General features: G+C 45.7%; 1 protein-coding gene across 3 annotated transcripts in view; it reads right to left on the reverse strand.

The window, feature by feature from the left end:
* The window catches only part of SPC25 (SPC25 component of NDC80 kinetochore complex), a 30,673-nt gene extending 15,357 nt beyond the window's left edge, over positions 1-15,316 (reverse strand). The window contains exons 1-3 of one of the 3 annotated variants that reach the window (XM_088462988.1): positions 15,182-15,316; positions 6,261-6,434; positions 5,212-5,277 (exon numbers count right to left, since the gene is read on the reverse strand). In XM_088462988.1, coding sequence (XP_088319114.1) covers positions 5,212-5,277; positions 6,261-6,408 — 214 coding nt within the window. In that variant the 5' untranslated portion in view covers positions 6,409-6,434; positions 15,182-15,316. Of the gene's footprint in view, positions 1-5,211; positions 5,278-6,260; positions 6,435-15,095 lie in introns of all 3 variants that reach the window. The other 2 variants (XM_088462986.1, XM_088462987.1) reach the window with 2 other exon arrangements.
* Positions 15,317-23,968: the final 8,652 nt, after the last annotated feature.

Genomic DNA, 23,968 nt, shown 5'->3' on the forward strand with positions numbered 1-23,968 from the left:
CTCTGAAGATCTGAGTACCAATGACGTCTGGGCCAAGCTGGAGCCACCAGCAGGACATTGCCCCCGTCTTGCTTGAATTTCCGAAGAACCCGAGGAAGCAGGGATATCGGAGAAAAGAGGTATGCAAACTGGAAAGTCCACCTTCTTGACAGAGCGTCCACCAAGCTTGTGTCAGCATCCCTTGTTCTGGACCCGTACACTGGTAACTTGTATTTGTGTCGGGAGGCCACGAGGTTCACCTCTGGGAGGCCCCATTTGTCCACTAGAAGTTGAAAACACCTCTTGGTGAAGAGACCAATCACCTGGCTGCACGTTGTGATGGCTGAGGAAGTCCGCTTCCCAATTGAGAACTCCTGGAATGAACACTGACAAAATTGCCAGGTGGTGGCACTCCGCCCATGTTAGAATGCGTGACACTTCTGTCACTGCTGCCCGACTTCGAGCACCTCCTGGATGGTTGATGTAAGCCACTGTGGTGGCGTTATCGGACTGAACCTGCACAGGCTTTCCATGAAGAATGTGACTTACCATCCTGAGGGCCCTGTACACTGCCCGAAGTTCCAATATGTTGATGGGCAGGGCTGCTTCGACTGCTGTCTAATGCCCCTGAAATGAGTGCGGACCGGTCACTGCGCCTCAGCCCAGGAGACTGGCGTCCGTCGTGAGGAGTACCCAGTCCGGGATCCAAAAGGGGAGACTGTTGGTGGTTACTGACGCCTCATCTCACCAAGACAGAGACAGGCGCACCTCCGGAGAGAGCACCATCATCTGAACCTTGATCCGGTGGGCTAAGCTGTTCCATCTGGAGAGGATCAGCCCCTGCAGGGGCCTTGAATGAACTGAGCATATTCCACCATTTCGCATGTGGACACCATGGACCCTAGAACCTGCATCGCTGAGTGTACTGACACCCTACGACTGCGGAGCAATCTGCGCACTCGCAGTTGCAGCAAGGAGATCTTTTCTGGAGTTAGGAAGATTCTCTGTTAGTTAAATTAACCATCCTTTGTGAGGGAATTAGTGAGGACTTTTTCCAATTGATTAGCCACTCGTGGGCTTATAGATAATCGATTGTCAGGCATAGGTGGTGTTGAAGCACCTCTGGAGAACCCGCCTGCAAGAGGAGGTCGTCCAGGTATGGCAGGAGTCGTATACCCTGACAGATGGGCTGCCACGACAGCCATAACTTTTGTAAAGACCCTTGGAGCTGTGGATAGGCCAAAGGGCAGTGCCCGACCGAAACTGGAAGTGTTGGTGCAGAATAGAAAACCGAAGATAACGCTGGTGAGAAGACGTTATGGGGATATGCAGGTAAGCATCCTGAATGTCCAGGAATACCATGTAACCCCAGTTTCCATAGTCAGTATGAGGGAACGTAAAGTTTCCATCATGAACTTGGGCACCCCGAGGAACCAGAAAGAGTAGCATAATATCCAGTTCCTCTTTGAGATAGTGGAACTGGTACAATTACCCCTGCTTTCAGCAAGGACTCTATGGCTTCCTGGATCTGCAAGGCCTTGTTCCTGTCGGAATCTCCCCATTGTAGGGCAAGGCCCCTCCAAGCCCTTTTAGAGTCAGCGTCCGCCCCCCAGGAGTGTAGCCACAGGGAGCGGCGAGCAGACACTGCAGCGGCCGAGACACTGGAGGTCAGCAGACCGGCATCCAAAGAAGCCTCACCGATATCAGCAACCGCATCTCTAATGTGGCCCACCAAAGACCTCCGAGTCTCAGGAGCCTCCTCGTGTAAAGTTTCCTCCACAACATTTGCCCAACCTTCTATTGCCTTAGCCACCCATGAGATAGCCACAGACAGACAGGCAACCGCTCCTGAGAGAGAGTTAATCAATTTCAGGCACATCTCCTCCTTCCTATCCGTAGAATCCTTCAAGGAAGAAATGGAAGGCATGGGTAGCTGGGCACTTTTTATTAAGCAAGTAACATGAGAATCCACCGCAGGAGGATATTCCCACTTCTTACAGTGCCCCTCAGGGAATGGATAACATGAGGCCAAATGCTTTTTCGGCTGAAACCACTTACCAGGTACTTGTCAAGGCCTCCGCCACATGGTCTACCAGTTGTACAGAAAGAGGAAAAACTGCCGAAGTCACCTTTACTGTGCCTGTTTAAACTGAGGGTATTTGGATTTAGGGGCAGGAACGTCATCTTCTATCTCTAGTATGGATCGGAGTGCCAGCACCAAATCTGGAACATCAATACTTGATTTAGGCTCCACCTCCTGTGAAGGGGAATCAGACGCATCAGCCACTTCCTCATCATCCAACGACACTTCTGTGTCTGATAGTTGTGTAGACTGGGATGACAATACAGGGCGTTTAGCTGCCTTCTTAGGTCTTTCATTCCGCAACATGGTCTGAAAGGCCATAGAGGAAGCTGCCAAACTCTGAACTGAACTAGATAAAACATCCACCCAGGGTGGCTGCACAACTTGTGTTAGTCCTTGGAAGGGAATGACAGATTGTTGTGATACCGAAGGGGGTTGCATATACTGCAGTAATCCCTGCAGTATATTGGGGGGGGGGGGGGGGGGGAGAAGAGAGGGAGAGAGAGAGATATATATATATATATATATATATATATATATATACATACACACACACATACACACACACATATATAATCAGGAAGCGCTATACTGGACCTGACTAAAGCCAAAAATAGCTGCCAGACCCCACTCAATGTAATTTGAACAGAAAAGAAAGGAAAGAAGACGGCTCTTTTTGTGGGGCACTCTTGTATCAAATAGTATGTTAAAATATAGCTTTTATTTTCAACCTTTGAAATATAGTTCCTCAAAGGTAAATAGAAGGGTAAGCCCAGTATAAGTGGGACTACTATCGATCATACGAACATGTGACAATAACATATATAAAACACACACATATATATAAAAATTGGTGAAAATCTTTTTCAGTATTGGTTGAGAACATACTCATAATGTATGCAACTCACTGGTCCAAAAATATGGCACCGTGCAGCACACAACCATGTGTGGCAGACTTCACAAATATTGTAATCTATATATGAGAGGTAAAAGAACCACCCTAACTACACCTGTTAGGGCTGGTAGTAAAGGAAAGGGATAGATATAAACTGACAGATGAGAGAAAAGACACAGTCAGCGCTAGCATAAGTCACATACAATGCAGAATTATATTACATACTGCAAATTGGCACTACCATCAACTACACAGATGGCCGCCGGAGACCTCAGAGGGGGCGTGGCCGCAGGAGGAAACCGCTCAGCAAAGCCAGACCTCAGCAGAAAGACGCGCTGAGCTGAGGAGAAGAGCCGCTAAACAGGGAAGGCTGTCTCCCCTGGCTGGCAATTAACCCCTGGGACGCTGGCTCCCTCACCAACTACAAGTCCCTGGTGGTCTAGTGGAGTGCAGGGTATTGGGTGCCTGCTTCCACAGCCAGCCTCTCCGGTCTGTCCCCTGAGACCGGAGGTAGGACTGCTAATACGCGGGTCACCGCAAGCGGTGGCCCGCTCTTACCTGTTCCAGTACGCCTGGCAGCAGTCCGGGACGCCCCGCGGGGCCCAGCTAACACAGACCCCGTGTTCTCGCCGAGATCCCCAAATCGGTACTGGCGTTGCGGCAGTGCACACGTCCTATGGACAGTCTGCTGCTGCACGATCTGAAGAAAGAAAGAAAAAAAAAAACAAAACTACCAGATCATAAAAACAGCCCTCCTGCTTTTAACAGTGACCCGAATCAGGTTGGGCACCAACTATAACTGAGGTGCCTCTGGCTCGTGGGCGGGGTATAGGGAGAAGGGACCAGTGCATCCTGGGAGCAAAGCTTTAACTGCGTGTTGCCCGGGATCCAGATCCAACCTACACCCCAAGGTCTTCCTGTGGAGCCTATGGACCCTGGAGAAGAAATAACAAAGGGCAGCGTACTTCGGGGTGGAGGCTGCACATGATGTAAAATCAAGAAAGAAACCTTTGAGCTTCACATCAGGTGTCTAATTATGAGTTTGGCTACGCTGTCCCCATCATCTACATTGAATTCCTATACTTCTTTATATTAACGGACATTTGAGAGACAATACTACACATTGTATTTTTTTTCAATTCTTATTCCACATGTTCTATGGACACAACAACTAAAAGTCAAGAAGCACAAAAATAAGACTACAAACATCTATTGTCCCTACCTTTATGAAAAGCAATATATTGTATACATCACCTCCTCCCCACTGCCGACCTGCTGCGTATCTGGGTATTACTGCTGCTAATACAGCAATGGTTATAACCCTTGTCCTTATCCTGCTGTACTCTAAGGCGCTGCGGAGCCCTTGTGGTGCCATATAAAGAAAGGGTTAATAATAACCATGTTGGCAGTAGTATTTTCATAAACGCCGTACTAAGCACAGCATTTACTGGGAATGTATGATACATATAAAGGCCGTTGCAGATCTACAATTATAACAAATGGTTTCCCTGCACGGCCTTGAAGTTTTGGAAAAGAAAATTAAAAATCTTAAAAGTAAAAAGGGCACATCCAATAGGCAACAATGAAAAGACTGAAAAATATCGTTCATCGTACTGTGAAGTTCCTACACTGAACGATATATCGTTCAGTGTAGGCACCCTCCATCATCCCCGAACATGGCCAATCTGTCGTTATTGGCGGATTGACCGGCATGTTCGGGCGATGATTGATGTCGGAAACGCATTTTAGTGCACGATGAGCGAGAACGATATCGAATAATAGCTCATTAATATCGCCTAGAGGATGTGCACCATAAGAGGTGTTAAAGCTGCGAGGTAGAGAAAGCTTTCTCCTAAACAAGAGAGTATTTTATGTCATCAGGAGAAGGATTTTATTAAGTAGTTTCTACAGCATACTATTTATTTAGTTTTAATAAGTGTCTGTGTAGACACAGCCTAAAGCTACACTATTGGGACTATTACAAATGGTTGTTTAGAACGCCACTGCCTAGCACTGTACCCCACTATGTAGCGCCCAAGGGCCTGGTAAGCCTAGTTTAACTGATGGACAAAGATTCTGCCTCCTAGCTTTGGACAAGAGTAACAAGGTAAAGCAGCATGTGTACCTGGGCCTGCTAGTTACAGAAAGGGGAGACTAGCAGCTGACAGACAACTCAAAGTGCTGTACCATTTGGGTCACTTGTAATATCACCTACCAGTCTGGGAAATGAACCGATTGCAAAGGACTGACTTACCATTTCTGAATTCCCCAACTCTCTGGATCATCAGTTCCCCGTCTCTATATTTCTTAGCCGAAGCATCTGCAAAATAAAAAGATTTCAAAAGTAACAAAAACGAAATATCTAAAAGTAACCTAAATAATAATGTTCCGGCAATAGCATAGCTGGCAGCTGACAAATGTTCACCCTGGTACTTTAGTTTATAGTTCCTTGTGCACTAGAATTTCCATGACCCTGTGCACCTGCACCTAGAGTGCATTCAATACAGTGTGCCCTCTATGCACTTGGTTCTGCCTATCCCCACCTAATAGACTTCATTATAACTGCTAGAGTGCTGTCAAATTGGGAGGGGAGACACACACAAAATATAGTGCACTACGTGCGGTGGCACCCTACTCAGTAGCTGAACGGGGGATGTTGGCATACGTCATGCTGCTTTCACCTATGCCGGCCTCCTCTGTATCGCACAGCTCTCCCAGGCAGGGGGGCACGGAATACTCCCTCCATATTTATACTGCACTCTTAGAGTTATAATGAAGGCAGGTAGGTTACGTTTATTTGTGTCTTTGCTTTTAAATGACCCGATGGAATTTTACAGTCACAAAGGCCAAGCAACTAGCTTGCAAGGGGAGATTCTGCCTTTGAAACTACAGTATAGGTGATTTGCCTTCGTAGGACACCAAAGGTTCGCAAGCGATGGCACACCAAATCACCTCGAATTTGCAGGTCCCTTAGGTGCTTCTGTACACATAATTGGGATATTACAGAACAGAGGTGTGAGAAAGCAATGGTTTGTACGGTCAAGTCTCACGGGAGCACCTTTTGCTTGGCTGGATCTCCCCATTGGGGTTATTGCTTCTATCTACTACTAGAAATTTTATCGTGATGGTATTTTTCACTTAACATTTTACAACTGTGAAATCTAGTCATCTTGTAAATATTAACTGTAAAGTATATTATATATATATATACACACACACACACACATATATACACACACATACACACACTGTATACTGCTAATATTTCTACAAATGCATTAGCACAGGGCTGTGTATTCTTACCCATAAGATCTTTCAGAGACTCTTTGTATAAATCCTTTATTTCCTGTGATGAGCTGGTCTCCTCGCTGCCCTGACTGATGAAACGGGTTCGGAAATCCTGCATGCAGGCGTATAGTCCCTGCTCGTCATCCAACTTTATAGTGGACATGCTGGTCCAATAGAGAAGGTTATCTGCTTTGAAACATACAGAAGAAAGGAAGCTTATTGTCACCCTTTCTTATTCACAATCATGAGCAATTATTATTACACTGATGAAAAAAAATATTTTACTCTGGTGAATCAATAACTGCTGTTTTCTACACTTGGGGTGGGAACAATACAGCCCGCAATTTGTAACAGACCGCTGCCTCTATCTCATACACAGCCTGCAATCAGCCTGTTCCTCTCAGCTACCTCGAAACTCCAGGCAGGTCAGTCAGCGTAGCGTGCTCTAGTGAGGAGGCAAGTGTGCAGTCCCACCTCTGCCTGGGCTCCACCGGCAAAGGGAAGTCACTGGGCTGGCACTGGGAGGAATTCTGATGGATATAACTGGATTATAAATGGCATGTGGAGTAGATCCCACACAAGGAGCATGCAGAGGAGTGCGATGGCCTATAAGGGGCATGTGGGGGGGGTCTGATGGCATTTTAGAGGCATGTCCATCCATTCTATATGCTATTTTTATTCATAGATATTGTAAATATAAAACATTTTACGTGTGGCCTTGACTGCTTACTAAAACTCATTCAATGGCCCCACATCTGTCAATCCCTGCTCTACAGCATACAATCTAATTTCCCTACTTTAGGTACACAAACACTAGGGCAAGAAACAGCCAGAAGTAACTTATCCTTATGGTATGTACTTATAGCATGGGGGAAATACATTAGTTCCAGAGAAAACTATAAAAACACTATATGATAGGACCCTCTTCTAAACTAAACACAAAGACCCCAGCATGGCAAAGCCGAGCACCCAGGAAGATAGAACGTGAGATATAGAATATACAGTATAGCTCAGATCTGTAGAGGCAGGAAGAAAGCTCAGCATCACATTTTATTTCCAGATATTTTCTCTTTGCCACCATGTATTAAATGTTTCCCTCTCAACGTCACTTAAAAGCACTTAAAATAAAAGCACAAAACCTTTAGGTCCTAAAGATTGTACTAAGATGCTGCAATTCTCTGGTGTGGGTATATAATCAGTTTGTGAATCATTCAAGTTCTGTTTCTGTATCAATCCAATCAAAACAATGACACCGTCAGAACCCTGCTTGTAGTGTATCAGTACGCAAACTGGAAGAGGTGTCTTCAGCACACCAGCATTGCGCATGCACACCGAATAACCATCGATGGTTACCTTGGGATAGCTACATGCCACTGCAAACCATGTTTTGATGGTGACATTTCCACTACTATCTGATGGCAGCTTCCACCTTTATAACATCTCCAGCCTACAGGTTCTCAAACTCGGTCCTCAGGACCCCAGACAGTGCATGTTTTCCAGGTCTCCTCACAGAATCACAAGGGAAATAATTGGCTCCACCTGTAAATCTTTTAAAATGTGTCAGTGAGTAATGAAACACCTGTGCACCTGCTGGGTGACTGGAAAATATGAACTGTGTGGGGTCCTGAGCACAGAGTTTGAGAACCACTGCTCTAGCCTATCCAGAACTAGTCACCACTGCCCAACTTCAGGACTTCTCCAGTGCTGCTCCTAACCCCTGGAATAACCTCCCACGCCCAACCAACTAGTCTTTCAACCAGTCTCAAAATGTGCCCTCAAAAATAGTCTTTTCATTCAAGCCTACCACCCCTGCCTCCTAAATCTCCAGCCTCTGTATTCCCCAAATCTGCTCCCATTGCCCTCCTTGTGTCTGCCCTCTAGAATGTAAGCTCTTGTGAGTAGAGCCCAATTTACTATTGTCTTTGCTATGTAATTTGTGGGTTGTATTTATGAAATTATGTATAATATAATATATACGTAAGTTTTTAACGGCCTAATGTACTTTGAATGTTTTATCCCGTGTACCCTTCTGGTGCCATATAAGAAGATAAACCAAACAAATGGATAGGAGCAGGTGCACCATAATAATATGTACTCATTATGAAACATATGAAATTAAACTGTCACATTTAATTAAGCAGCAAGACCCCTCAAAAGCCCCAATTTACACAGAATAGTGCCCAAAAGACCCCCAATTTACTAATACAGGACAGAGCCCGAGAGACCCCAACTTACTACTAACAGGACAGAGCCCAAGAGGCCCCCCAACTTACTACTAATACAGGACAGAGCCCAAGACACCCCAACTTACTACTAATACAGGACAGAGCCCAAGAGGCCCCCCAACGTACTACTAATACAGGGCAGATGCCAAGAGACCCCAACTTACTACTAACACAGGACAGAGCCCCCCAACTTACTACTAATACAGGACAGAGTCCAGAGACCCCAACTTACTAACACAGGACAGAGACCCCCAACTTACTACTAATACAGGACAGAGCCCGAGAGACCCCAACTTACTACTAATACAGGGCAGAGCCCACCAACTTACTAATACAGGACAGAGCCCAGAGACCCCAACTTACTACTAACACAGGACAGAGCCCCCCAACTTACTACTAATACAGGGCAGAGCCCGAGAGACCCCAACTTACTACTAATACAGGGCAGAGCCCAAGAGACCCCAACTTACTACTAATACAGGGCAGAGCCCAAGAGACCCCAACTTACTACTAATACAGGGCAGAGCCCAAGAGACACCCCAACTTACTACTAATACAGGGCAGAGGCCAAGAGACCCCAACTTACTACTAACACAGGGCAGAGCCCAAAAGACACCCCAATTTACTAATACAGGACAGAGCCCAGAGACCCCAACTTACTACTAATACAGGACAGAGCCCCCCAACTTACTACTAATACAGGACAGAGCCCCCCAACTTACTAATACAGGACAGAGCCCCCCAACTTGCTACTAACACAGGACAGAGCCCGAGAGATCCCCAACTTACTACTAACACAGGACAGAGCCCAGAGACCCCAACTTACTACTAATACAGGACAGAGCCCAGAGACCCCAACTTACTACTAATACAGGACAGAGCCCAGAGACCCCCAACTTACTACTAATACAGGACAGAGCCCAGAGACCCCAACTTACTACTAATACAGCACAGAGCCCAGAGACCCCAACTTACTACTAAAACAGGACAGAGCCCAGAGACCCCAACTTACTACTAATACAGGACAGAGCCCAGAGACCCCAACTTACTACTAACACAGGACAGAGCCCAGAAACCCCAACTTACTACTAACACAGGACAGAGCCCGAGAGACCCCCAACTTACTACTAATACAGGACAGAGCCCCCCAACTTACTACTAATACAGGACAGAGCCCCCCAACTTACTACTAATACAGGACAGAGCCCCCCAGCTTACTACTACTACAGGACAGAGCCCAGAGACCCCAACTTACTACTAACACAGGACAGAGCCCGAGAGACCCCCAACTTACTACTAACACAGGACAGAGCCCAAGAGCCCCCCAACTTACTACTAATACAGGACAGATCCCGAGACCCCCAACTTACTACTAACACAGGACAGAGCCGGAGAGACCCCAACTTACTACTAACACAGGACAGAGTCCAAGAGCCCCAACTTACTACTAACACAGGACAGAGCCCAGAGACCCCAACTTATTACTAACACAGGACAGAGCCCAGAAACCCCAACTTACTACTAATACAGGACAGAGCCCAGAGACCCCAACTTACTACTAATACAGGACAGAGCCCAGAGACCCCAACTTACTACTAACACAGGACAGAGCCCAGAGACCCCAACTTACTACTAACACAGGACAGAGCCCAGAGACCCCAACTTACTACTAACACAGGACAGAGCCCAGAGACCCCAACTTACTACTAATACAGGACAGAGCCCCCCAACTTACTACTAATACAGGACAGAGCCCCCCAACTTACTACTAATACAGGATAGAGCCCCCCAACTTACTACTAATACAGGACAGAGCCCAGAGACCCCAACTTACTACTAATATAGGACAGAGCCCCCCAACTTACTACTAATACAGGGCAGAGCCCGAGAGACCCCAACTTACTACTACTACAGGACAGAGCCCCCCAACTTACTAATACAGGGCAGAGCCCGAGAGACCCCAACTTACTACTACTACAGGACAGAGCCCCCCAACTTACTAATACAGGGCAGAGCCCGAGAGACCCTAACTTACTACTAATACAGGACAGAGCCCAGAGACCACAACTTACTACTAACACAGGACAGAGCCCAGAGACCCCAACTTACTACTAATACAGGACAGAGCCCAGAGACCCCAACTTACTACTAATACAGGACAGAGCCCCCCAACTTACTACTAATACAGGACAGAGCCCCCCAACTTACTACTAATACAGGACAGAGCCCCCCAACTTACTACTAATACAGGACAGAGCCCCCCAACTTACTACTAATACAGGACAGAGCCCCCCAGCTTACTACTAATACAGGACAGAGCCCCCCAACTTACTACTAATACAGGACAGAGCCCCCCAACTTACTACTAACACAGGACAGAGCCCCCCAACTTACTACTAACACAGGACAGAGCCCAGAGACCCCAACTTACTACTAACACAGGACAGAGCCCAGAGACCCCAACTTACTACTAACACAGGACAGAGCCCAAGAGACCCCAACTGACTACTAATACAGGACAGAGCCCAGACACCCCAACTTACTACTAAAACAGGACAGGGCACAGAGACCCCAACTTACTACTAACACAGGACAGAGCCCAAGAGCCCCCCAACTTACTAATACAGGACAGAGCCCAGAGACCCCAACTTACTACTAATACAGGACAGAGCCCAGAAACCCCCAACTTACTACTAACACAGGACAGAGCCCAGAGACCCCAACTTACTACTAATATAGGACAGAGCCCAGAGACCCCAACTTACTACTAATACAGGACAGAGCCCAGAGACCCCAACTTACTACTAACACAGGACAGAGCCCAGAGACCCCAACTTACTACTAATACAGGACAGAGCCCAGAGACCCCAACTTACTAACACAGGACAGAGCCCAGAGACCCCAACTTACTACTAACACAGGACAGAGCCCAAGAGCCCCCCAACTTACTAATACAGGACAGAGCCCAGAGACCCCAACTTACTACTAATACAGGACAGAGCCCAGAAACCCCCAACTTACTACTAACACAGGACAGAGCCCAGAGACCCCAACTTACTACTAATATAGGACAGAGCCCAGAGACCCCAACTTACTACTAATACAGGACAGAGCCCAGAGACCCCAACTTACTACTAACACAGCACAGAGCCCAGAGACCCCAACTTACTACTAATACAGGACAGAGCCCAGAGACCCCAACTTACTAACACAGGACAGAGCCCAGAGACCCCAACTTACTACTAACACAGGACAGAGCCCAAGAGCCCCCCAACTTACTAATACAGGACAGAGCCCAGAGACCCCAACTTACTACTAATACAGGACAGAGCCCAGAAACCCCCAACTTACTACTAACACAGGACAGAGCCCAGAGACCCCAACTTACTACTAATATAGGACAGAGCCCAGAGACCCCAACTTACTACTAATACAGGACAGAGCCCAGAGACCCCAACTTACTACTAACACAGGACAGAGCCCAGAGACCCCAACTTACTACTAATACAGGACAGAGCCCAGAGACCCCAACTTACTAACACAGGACAGAGACCCCCAACTGACTACTAACACAGGACAGAGCCCAAGAGCCCCAACTTACTACTAATACAGGACAGAGCCCAGACACCCCAACTTACTAACACAGGACAGAGCCCAGAGACCCCAACTTACTACTAACACAGGACAGAGCCCAAGAGCCCCCCAACTTACTAATACAGGACAGAGCCCAGAGACCCCAACTTACTACTAATACAGGACAGAGCCCAGAAACCCCCAACTTACTACTAACACAGGACAGAGCCCAGAGACCCCAACTTACTACTAATATAGGACAGAGCCCAGAGACCCCAACTTACTACTAATACAGGACAGAGCCCAGAGACCCCAACTTACTACTAACACAGGACAGAGCCCAGAGACCCCAACTTACTACTAATACAGGACAGAGCCCAGAGACCCCAACTTACTAACACAGGACAGAGACCCCCAACTGACTACTAACACAGGACAGAGCCCAAGAGCCCCAACTTACTACTAATACAGGACAGAGCCCAGAGACCCCAACTTACTACTAATACAGGACAGAGCCCAGAAACCCCAACTTACTACTAACACAGGACAGAGCTCAGAGACCCCAACTTACTACTAACACAGGACAGAGCCCAGAGACCCCAACTTACTACTAACACAGGACAGAGCCCAGAGACCCCAACTTACTACTAACACAGGACAGAGCCCAGAGCCTCCAACTTACTACTAATACAGGACAGAGCCCAGAGACCCCAACTTACTACTAATACAGGACAGAGCCCAGAGACCCCAACTTACTACTAACACAGGACAGAGCCCAGAGACCCCAACTTACTACTAACACAGGACAGAGCCCAGAGACCCCAACTTACTACTAATACAGGACAGAGCCCCCCAACTTACTACTAATACAGGACAGAGCCCAGAGACCCCAACTTACTAATACAGGACAGAGCCCAGAGACCCCAACTTACTACTAACACAGGACAGAGCCCAGAGACCCCAACTTACTACTAATACAGGACAGATCCCGAGAGACCCCCAACTTACTACTAATACAGGACAGAGCCCAGAGACCCCAACTTACTACTAACACAGGACAGATCCCGAGAGACCCCCAACTTACTACTAATACAGGACAGAGCCCAGAGACCCCAACTTACTACTAACACAGGACAGAGCCCAGAGACCCCAACTTACTACTAACACAGGACAGAGCCCAGAGACCCCAACTTACTACTAATACAGGACAGAGCCCCCCAACTTACTACTAATACAGGACAGAGCCCAGAGACCCCAACTTACTAATACAGGACAGAGCCCAGAGACCCCAACTTACTACTAACACAGGACAGAGCCCAGAGACCCCAACTTACTACTAATACAGGACAGATCCCGAGAGACCCCCAACTTACTACTAATACAGGACAGAGCCCAGAGACCCCAACTTACTACTAACACAGGACAGATCCCGAGAGACCCCCAACTTACTACTAATACAGGACAGAGCCCAGAGACCCCAACTTACTACTAACACAGGACAGAGCCCAGAGACCCCAACTTACTACTAATACAGGACAGATCCCGAGAGACCCCCAACTTACTACTAATACAGGACAGAGCCCAGAGACCCCAACTTACTACTAACACAGGACAGATCCCGAGAGACCCCCAACTTACTAATACAGGACAGAGCCCAGAGACCCCAACTTACTACTAACACAGGACAGAGCCCAGAGACCCCAACTTACTACTAGCACAGGACAGAGCCCAGAGACCCCAACTTACTACTAATACAGGACAGAGCCCAGAGACCCCAACTTACTACTAATACAGGACAGATCCCGAGAGACCCCCAACTTACTACTAATACAGGACAGAGCCCGAGAGACCCCAACTTACTACTAACACAGGACAGAGCCCGAGACCCCAACTTACTACTAATACAGGACAGAGCCCAGAAACCCCAACTTACTACTAATACAGGACAGAGCCCAGAGACCCCAACTTACTACTAATACAGGACAGAGCCCAGAGACCCCAACTTACTACTAACACAGGACAGAGCCCAGAGACCCCAACTTACTACTAACACAGGACAGAGCCCAGAGACCCCAACTTACTACTAACACAGGACAGAGCCCAGAGACCCCAACTTACTACTAATACAGGACAGAGCCCCCCAACTTACTACTAATACAGGACAGAGCCCAGAGACCCCAACTTACTAATACAGGACAGAGCCCAGAGACCCCAACTTACTACTAATACAGGACAGAGCCCAGAGACCCCAACTTACTACTAACACAGGACAGAGCCCAGAGACCCCAACTTACTACTAACACAGGACAGAGCCCAGAGACCCCAACTTACTACTAATACAGGACAGAGCCCCCCAACTTACTACTAATACAGGACAGAGCCCAGAGACCCCAACTTACTAATACAGGACAGAGCCCAGAGACCCCAACTTACTACTAACACAGGACAGAGCCCAGAGACCCCAACTTACTACTAATACAGGACAGATCCCGAGAGACCCCCAACTTACTACTAATACAGGACAGAGCCCAGAGACCCCAACTTACTACTAACACAGGACAGATCCCGAGAGACCCCCAACTTACTAATACAGGACAGAGCCCAGAGACCCCAACTTACTACTAACACAGGACAGAGCCCAGAGACCCCAACTTACTACTAGCACAGGACAGAGCCCAGAGACCCCAACTTACTACTAATACAGGACAGAGCCCAGAGACCCCAACTTACTACTAATACAGGACAGATCCCGAGAGACCCCCAACTTACTACTAATACAGGACAGAGCCCGAGAGACCCCAACTTACTACTAACACAGGACAGATCCCGAGAGACCCCCAACTTACTACTAACACAGGACAGAGCCCGAGACCCCAACTTACTACTAATACAGGACAGAGCCCAGAAACCCCAACTTACTACTAACACAGGACAGAGCCCAGAGACCCCAACTTACTACTAATACAGGACAGAGCTCAGAGACCCCAACTTACTACTAATACAGGACAGAGCCCAGAGACCCCAACTTACTAGCACAGGACAAAGCCCCCACCTAATAACATAGAACTCTAGAGGGAACCACATAATGAAGCAGTACAAACGCCTCCTGGGGGGCCACCATCTTCCCCCGTTACTCACGTCAGGTCCTCGGTGTGGGATCGGTCGCCCCGCCCCTGCCCGATGTCACCGATTTGAACGTTGCCGCGCAGCAAGAATGATCAATGACGTCTTCTCAGACCAGCAGATCGACCACCTATCAGTACTCCAGGCTCAAGCTGATTACCGACATCAGGATGCAGAAACGCGGCCGCCATCTTTGTTGCGGGCAAGGTCCGTTTTTTTTTTTTTAAGTCGATTGGTTTTTTAAATAAAACGTGGGTGGGAAAACCAACAAAAAACAACAACCTTCAGACATATACTGTGCAGATGCTTTGGGAACAGAAGAATCCTGCACGGCTCATGCATGCATGGTGGTTCTGTGATCCTGAAAACAGCTGGCACCATATGGGCATAGTCAGTGGCTGCTGTAATCAAATGGTTATATTACACTGGCCTACTAATGTTATATTCACAATTAGTGTAGCCCTGCGTAGAGTACAGCATAGGACAAAGTGGTTCTGAGCCTGTGTGAGGGATCTGGCACCAATGTGGGCCCCCCTGGCCAATTGTGCCCATTGGGTACTGAGGTGTAATTCGAATAGTTTAAAAGACTTTCGGTCACTATTTTAATGGTCCACATGCTCTGTATATAATACAGTCGAATCCAGGCCGACAAAAGCAGTCCTGGAATATAGAGATGTAGACATGTTGGATTTCACAGATATGACAATCACCATCAAAAAATGATCGCGATTGTCTAAATCTGTGAAATTTTCCATGTGAAATATCAGCGATCCTGCAACGGATCGCTGAACATCGATGGTCCGACCGGCGGATCAGCGATCCTGCGATCAGATGTATGGGGGCCTTAATACATCAAATGCAAACCCTCCAACACAGTGGCAAACGCAGGATTCCTAGAGGGGGGTTTCCAAATGCTGGATTTTAGAGTGCGTATGGCCAGTCCATGAATAGGGCATAATTAACACTTATCCAGCTTTAATATGCGACATACAAAGTGTATTGTGAGTCATAACTCCAGCATATACAGGACCAGCGATCACAGTAACCCATTAGATGCAGCAGTAGGGCCATCCTGCCTGAACTGAGTGTTTTTATTTCAGATGTGGGCACCATTTCAGAGCATGGGGGCAAGTCCGGGAGTCTGGAGGAGCAGCAGAAGAACCTAGCACTGCCCTGGACATACAGTATATGTACTTATTGGTATCATCATGCACTGGATAGTGTATTATTATATGGTATTAATAATTAAGCCTATTGATGGTCTATACATAGCAGTGTACCCCTAACAGTGCATGTTTTCCAGATCTAATTAGCGCACAGGTGTATTTATTACTGGCTGACATATGTTAATAGATCCACAGGTGGTGCTAACTATTTCATTTGTGATAGTGAGAAGAACATGCAGCACTAGTAACATTTTATGTTACTATTTCTAATGTGGGCTGGGGAGGGGGGTTTCCAGGCAACCGGAAACCCCCCCTGCGTTTGCCTATGCAACATGACCCCTTCCACCAGGTAGAAAATTATCTGATTCCGGATTTCCCATGTAATTACTTTATGATTGCAGTCACCTGTATTATAACACTCTTCTCATCAATCTTTTAGTTCAACATAGGTGACTACAGTTTGTTAAGTAAGAGGGAAGTCCAGGTTCAGAGTTTGTACATGACGGAAGGGGTCATGTTGGAGGGTCTGCAAATGTATGGAAAGCTTCATGAAATATAAAGTGAGACGCACGCTGTAGAGCAGGGGTGGCCAACTTCGGTCCTCGTGAGCTACCAACAGTTCACGTTTTCCAGACCACACAGCAGGTGCACAGGTCTATTCATTACTACACAGGTGGAGCCAATTATATCACTTGTGATTCTGTGAGGAGACCGGCAAAACATGCACCGTTCTTAGCTCTTGAGGACCAGGGTTGGCTTCCACTGCTCTAGAGACACTAAGAACACTCTAAAGCTGGGTACACTCATAAAGATTTTCTGTCCAACCATCCAACTAGTTGATTGGTTGGAATGAAAACCCGGCTAAGGTATGAAAGCAAACAACAAACCGCAATTTGCTCCCAAATGCCGGAAAAATGGACAAAAAGTGATGTTTTAACAAATTGTTTAGGTCAAACATTTAAGAAACTTGTCTGACGTCATTTTCATCTGTTTTCTGTCATTTAGGAGCAAATTGCTGATCATCAGTTACTCCCATACGTTACCAGATTCTCATTCCAACCAATCAACTAGTTGGATGGTTGGATAGAAAATCTTTACGTGTGTAGCTTGAGTGTGATTGGACACAATAAATGTAGCGAGAAGTGATCTCAGGCGCCTAGCACTTTAAATTTGGCTGCAGGAAAATTAGCAAAAATGGTAACACCACTGAATACTCCAACATGTTAACTAAGTAATTGTTGTGACAATTCAAGTGCGCACGGTACTAATAAATAGAAATGATAATTGAATACTTCCCAACTGTAATAGATATTGGGATCCTGTGTATAACTGTCGATCTCCGGCGGTGGTATTCTTGTTTATATGAAAAACATAAACATCATACAAGACATACAGGGGTATTCAATTTGGAGCGAAAAGTCCGTTTTTGCGATAATTTTGCACCGATGACGTCATTTTCGCTGGTTTTGGTTTTACACCGTATTCAATTTCAAAGACTTTTCGCAGGTTCGAAAAGTCTTTGAAAAAAAACGGGGATAACTTTTCACCACTGAATAGGTGGCGAAAAAAAGTGCTGAATTGGGGTTTAGGGGTGCAGGCTTAAAAAAAATAGCCTGCACCCTTCAAACGATCTGTGTAAAAAAAAAAAAAAATTGGGACACCCCAAAAAAAGCACTTTGAATTTGGGTGCCAAAAAAAAAAAAATGTTGGGGGACAAAGTTAAAAAATAGCAAACTTGACTCTGGGGGGGTCCCCAAGTATGCCTCAGATGTTTTTTTCATTGCAGCTGCTTGCGGCAGGTGGGTTTTTTCACGATTTTTTTCAAGTCACTTTAGCAACTTTAAAATATGCCCTTCCGCCCCCTGCAACATCATAACAGTTAATACATTTTGTTGCTTGAAGTCTCTGCGGTCCATAACTTGAGAATGCATGATGCGATCTCCCCACCGATATCACTGGAATATTGTGGAAAGAGTACGCATCACTACAAAACCAAACACCGCTTTCTTAGCATGTATAAAACCTTATTTATCAAATATCCTTATTTCACAGCATTTATATTAACTGAACCAACTTAAATCTTATACCTTAAAGCTAATGGAACCTTGTAAGTGAATATGTAATGTGTGAGTGTACGGGGTTTGATATGAAGACGCTAGTTAACTGGGGACAGATACGTGCGCATTTAGCTACTAAACATTGTTTTTCTTATGCATTAGCTAATATGCGACTAGTTAACAGCACTATTATGCGTATTATTGTGTATATGAGAAATGATGGAAGATGCAATCGCATGGTGCTATTAGCATTATCGCCACATGTACTAAAATGTGAGTTTATCTAAAATGGCGCTTAGGCGGTCATTCGCAAAATGGCATCTTGCGATCTCATTTCCAAGATGGCGTCTTGCGGCCAGTCGCAAGATGGCGTTGCTGCGATTCAATTTTAAACTGAACTTGTCTCAGCCAATACTCAGCTTCGACAGTCCACCCTTTGATAGCAAACAACATGCAATCACAATCTGCTATCAGAATTAAATTTAGGCTTACATTTACATATTATTTAGTGTTATTGTGGGATGGCACAAGGTGGTTCTTAATCCATCAAAAATGCGTCTCTGGGTGGGGACATAAAACTACTATTATACGCACACCGCGGATCTTGGAAGATCATGTGAAAGGTGTAGGAATGCACCAGTCTTATAAAAGCAGTCTTGAAGGGGAATTTAAACTTTACATTATCTGGGGTGTTCTAAAAATAACATTTCAATAATACATTCTATGCACGTCTAAATATAATTTGTCAAATGATAGTATTTCCTAGTTCAGGGTTGTAATGCAGTTCTACATTTACCTCGGTATACATATTGTCATTACTGACCACAATCATAGTTTCGTTCTTACGTTTTACTCTATTTTTACATTTTCCTAACTTCAACACAATAGGAACACACCGGATGCATATGCCAATTATTATGATGACAATTAGTATAAGGATCAAGAATTTGCCTATGCTGGCGATCACTTCCTGGGCCCATACCCCTAGACCTGAGAACCATTTTACTGGGTTCAGCCATGACACCCATTCTTCTATCTTTTCTTCTACTTCAGCCACTGAAGCATTATGGTTCTTACGGAACTCCCATTTTAGCTGCAGAATTTCATCTATCTTTCGGTCTATCACCTCCTTGGGGTCGCTGGTATCATTGGTGACATAGGTGCAACATTTTACTCCAAATTGGGTGGCCAACGTTACGCAATACCCTCCAGTAACAGCAGTTAAATAATTCAACACTAGCCTATGTTGCACCAGTTCTTTCTTGTACGCTTGCAATTCTTTCCCTGTATACCTGAATGTGTCATCGTACATCTCGGTGATATTATCTATCAATTTAGCAAGTTCCTGGATATAGCTAAAATTGAATGTACCCCGAGCGATCCTGGTGGGATCCAATGCGACTAAAACTTGAAAGTCAGTTGTCTCACTGATTAACTGAGTGGCTTTATGCACGTCACCAGGTATCATATTTCTTTTGTCTCTATGTTCATATTGTGTGTGAAGGTATTGTGATGGTGTGTTTTTATGTATACCCAGCATTTCAACATGTGTGAGGGTCATAACTTCTGGTACTACTCTTCCCAGGTAACACAAACCTTCGGAACTTGGGGAGAGCCATTTATACGATATTCTTCCACATATGAAATATACATTATCAGGGAGAACATAAGAAATGGTATGCATCATTATCATTAAGCACATTTCCCTTGCAAACAATCCTATTTCTGGGTCTTCGATCTGGTACATGCAAGTTTCTGGTTGTATTATCTTAGCACAATAACCATTTGGCACCTTACCAATAATTTCTTTGGTGGAACTCAATGTATACCGATACCTAAAATGTTTCCCACCAGACTTAATGGAGCGTAACAGATCATGGTTTATGGACTCATTATCAGCTCTTTGTGAGAAGGTCATCGTCTGATTATTCCCCATCACTTCCCAACTCCCGGGTTTATTGGGGTTGGTTATGTTCAAACACAAAAGTGATCTATCTACTTGGAATTGATAGAGTTTGAAATGAGGTGGTTTGGATGAGAGGAATTTTCCATTCAATGTTTTCCCCTTTTGTAATTCTAAAATTTCCGTGATATTCAGCGGAAATGGCACCAACCCTACATTATGCTGTCCCTGTGGCACATGTGAACACACCCAGCAATCAGTTTGATTTAACACTTTGCCTACCATACTATGATAATCCTCTAAAGGATACCCATCCCTGTACGGGCTATATTTAGGTTGGCACCGTTGGATACAGTTCTCATCAACTAGGGACCCACAAAGCTTACAAATACAGGAATCTTCAGACGATAAACCTCCACACCTTCCCCGAGTATCCAGAATGATAGCTCTCTTAACAATAACAATACTGAGGTTGGTCAGACACTCCCCTGATTGGCATTGCACTCCTCCTGACTCCACTCCATCAGCACTGCCATCAGCTCCCATTTCCTCGATCGGTCTCCCATCGCAGAAACTGGATATTCCCGAATCGACCAAGATGGTGAACACTCTAAAAGAGAATATGATAATGAACACAGCAGGCCCGTCCATTGTCACAACAAGACCTGCAGATTTCTTTTAGTTCAGGTATCTCACTACAACTTTTTCAATCCTCCAGGAACAAGCTCGCGAGCGACAGGTCCACACTATCAGCCTTGTCACCGACTTGTTTCTCCACTGGTTGATTGACCTTTTTGCAGTGAGTGGAATGGACCCAAGTATCTCTCTTGGCCACCTTCAAAGATGTAGTACTCGTCAGCAGCACCTGGTACGGACCTTCCCACCGATCAGTCAAACAACCTGAATGCAAGAAATTTCTTATCATTACATATTCTCCTTGTTCAACATCATGACAGTTAGTTTCAGGCATATCATTAGACAACAATTTCAGTTTCTGCTGCTGTTGCTTTAACTGCTTACTCATTGATATAAGATACTTTACAGTTACCTCGTTGTTACCCTTCAGGTCTTCCTGTGGACTTATAATCAAATGAGGTTGTCTACCAAACAATATTTCAAATGGGGACAGATTCAGAGGGGTTCTAGGAGTGGTCCTTATGCTATGTAGGACCAAAGGTAACGCTTCTGGCCATCCTAGTCCCATCTCTGCCATAATTTTACTTAACTTATTTTTAATAGTCCCGTTCATCCTCTCTACCTTGGCACTGGATTGCGGTTGGTAGGGGGTGTGAAGTCGGCTATTAATACCCATCAGCTTACACATATTTTGAAAAACATCACCTGTGAAATGGGTACCCCTATCACTCTCGATGATTTTAGGGATACCGTACCTGCATACAAATTCCTGAACTATTTTCTTGGCAGTAAACGCAGCAATATTAGTGGCCGCTGGGTAGGCCTCAACCCACATAGAATATACGTCTGTGCACACTAATACATACTTAAGGTTCCTGCAGGGTGGTAATTGGATGAAATCAATTTGTATCACCTGGAAAGGTCCATCAGTCGGTGGAATGTGGGACGGTTCGGTAGGGATCGCTTTCCCTATATTCTTTCTCAAGCAGGTCAGACAGGACATTGCTATCTTTTCTGCTTGTGAAGAAAAACCTGGTGCGCACCAGTATGCTCTCACCAACTTGCACATACTTTGTTTGCCCAGATGAGTCAGACCGTGTGCTGCCTCAGCCAGGCTGGGGTAATATGCCTTGGGGGCTACTGGCTTACCATGTCCGTCCCTCCAGAGCCCGAAGGACTCTTGCCCACATCTAATGGACTTCCAGATGAATTTTTCCTGAGTTGAACACAAATTTTGCATCTCAATTAATTTCAGCATATCAATTGTTTGGAATGACATAGTTGTTTCAGTTGGAGAAAACATTTTTAATCCTGCTGCCCATTTTGTAGCTTCATCGGCTCTGTTGTTGCCCAGTGACACCAGGTCATCCTCACATGTATGGGCTTTGCATTTAATTACTGCCACCGCTTTGGGCAGTTGGATTGCTTCTAAAAGATGTTTTATGTGTCGGGAATGTGCAACTGGTGTGCCTGTGCGCCATAGAGCCCCAATATCATGCACCACCCCGAACGCATACCTCGAGTCAGTGTAAATGTTAGCAGATTTGCCTGCTGCCAGTTCACATGCTCTAGTTAGTGCTACTAACTCTGCCACCTGGGCTGAATATGGAGGACCAAGAGGTTTAGCTTTATGATGTCTGTGTCATTTACAACAGCATAACCTGTACATAATTCACCTGTGTCTGTTTGTCTATGACAACTCCCATCCGTGTAAAAAGTCACATCTACATTCTCTAAAGGTGTGTCATGTATGTCAGGTCTAGCAGTGAAGGTCTAGTTCAGATATGTCATACAATCGTGCGTATCATTATGTCTGCTGAACTCACCTCCCACCAGCAACTACTCTCCTTCCACCCTTTGTACATCATGTTGTACATATGGTAGGTATGTTGCTGGATTCAGCGTACTGCAACGTTTAACAGTAATATTTGCAGGAGCAATTAGAGCTAGTTCCCATTTGGTGAACCTAGCCGAGGAGACGTGTCTGGTTTGAGCTGATTTCAACAGATCAGATACAGCATGGGGAGTGTAGACAATCATATCATGACCCAATACTACGTCCTCACTTTTATTCACCAATAGAACGGTAGCTGCCACACTTCTCAAACAGGTGGGGAGTGATCTTGCCACAGTGTCCAATTGGGCACTGTAGTATGCTACGGGCCTACTGGCATCACCATGTTTTTGTGTAGGGACACCTGCAGCACAACCATCGGCTTCCGTACAATACAAATCAAAAGGTTTTTCATAATCAGGTATTCCCAATGCAGGAGTGCTTGTCAGACTATCCTTAAGATTAAGGAAAGCCTGCTCTGATTCCTCTGTGTGTATGACACGATCGGGCTTTGAGGAAGAGACTAATTCCTGTAAAGGCCAAAATAGAAAAACCTGGGATCCACATTCTACAGTATCCACACATTCCCAAGAAGGTACGAATTTGCTTTTGATTCTGCGGCAGTGTCATGTTTTGTATGGCCTGGATTCTATCTGTTGTAAGATGTCGTAACCCCTGGGTTAGGCAGTGTCCCAAATATTTTACTCTGGATTGGCACGGCTGTAGTTTGTCCATAGCCACCTTGTGTCCTGTTTGCGAGAGATGAAGTAACAAAAGTTTAGTATCATTCAAACATGACATAAATGAGTCAGAACATAGCAATAAATCGTCCACATATTAAATAAGAACAGATCCATTGGCAGGTTGAAAAGATTGTAAACAGTCTTGCAATGCCTGGGAGAAGATACTGGGGCTGTCTATGAAACCTTGGGCTAACCGTGTCCATGTGTATTGTAAACCTCTGTATGTAAATGCGAATAGATACTGACAGTCAGGATGGAGAGGCACAGAGAAGAAAGCAGAACAGAGGTCAATAACAGTGAAATGGGTTGCATTTGGTCTGATCTGCATTAGAATGACAGCTGGTTTTGGCACTACAGGGAATTGGCTCTCTACTACCTTATTAACACCTCTAAGGTCTTGTACCAGCCTATAACCCCTCCCACCACTCTTCTTCACTGGAAAGATGGGACTGTTGGCTACACT

Source organism: Taudactylus pleione, unplaced genomic scaffold (genome assembly GCF_031769625.1).
Source record: "Taudactylus pleione unplaced genomic scaffold, aTauple2 ptg001303l, whole genome shotgun sequence".
NCBI classification, from domain to species: Eukaryota; Metazoa; Chordata; class Amphibia; order Anura; family Myobatrachidae; genus Taudactylus; species Taudactylus pleione.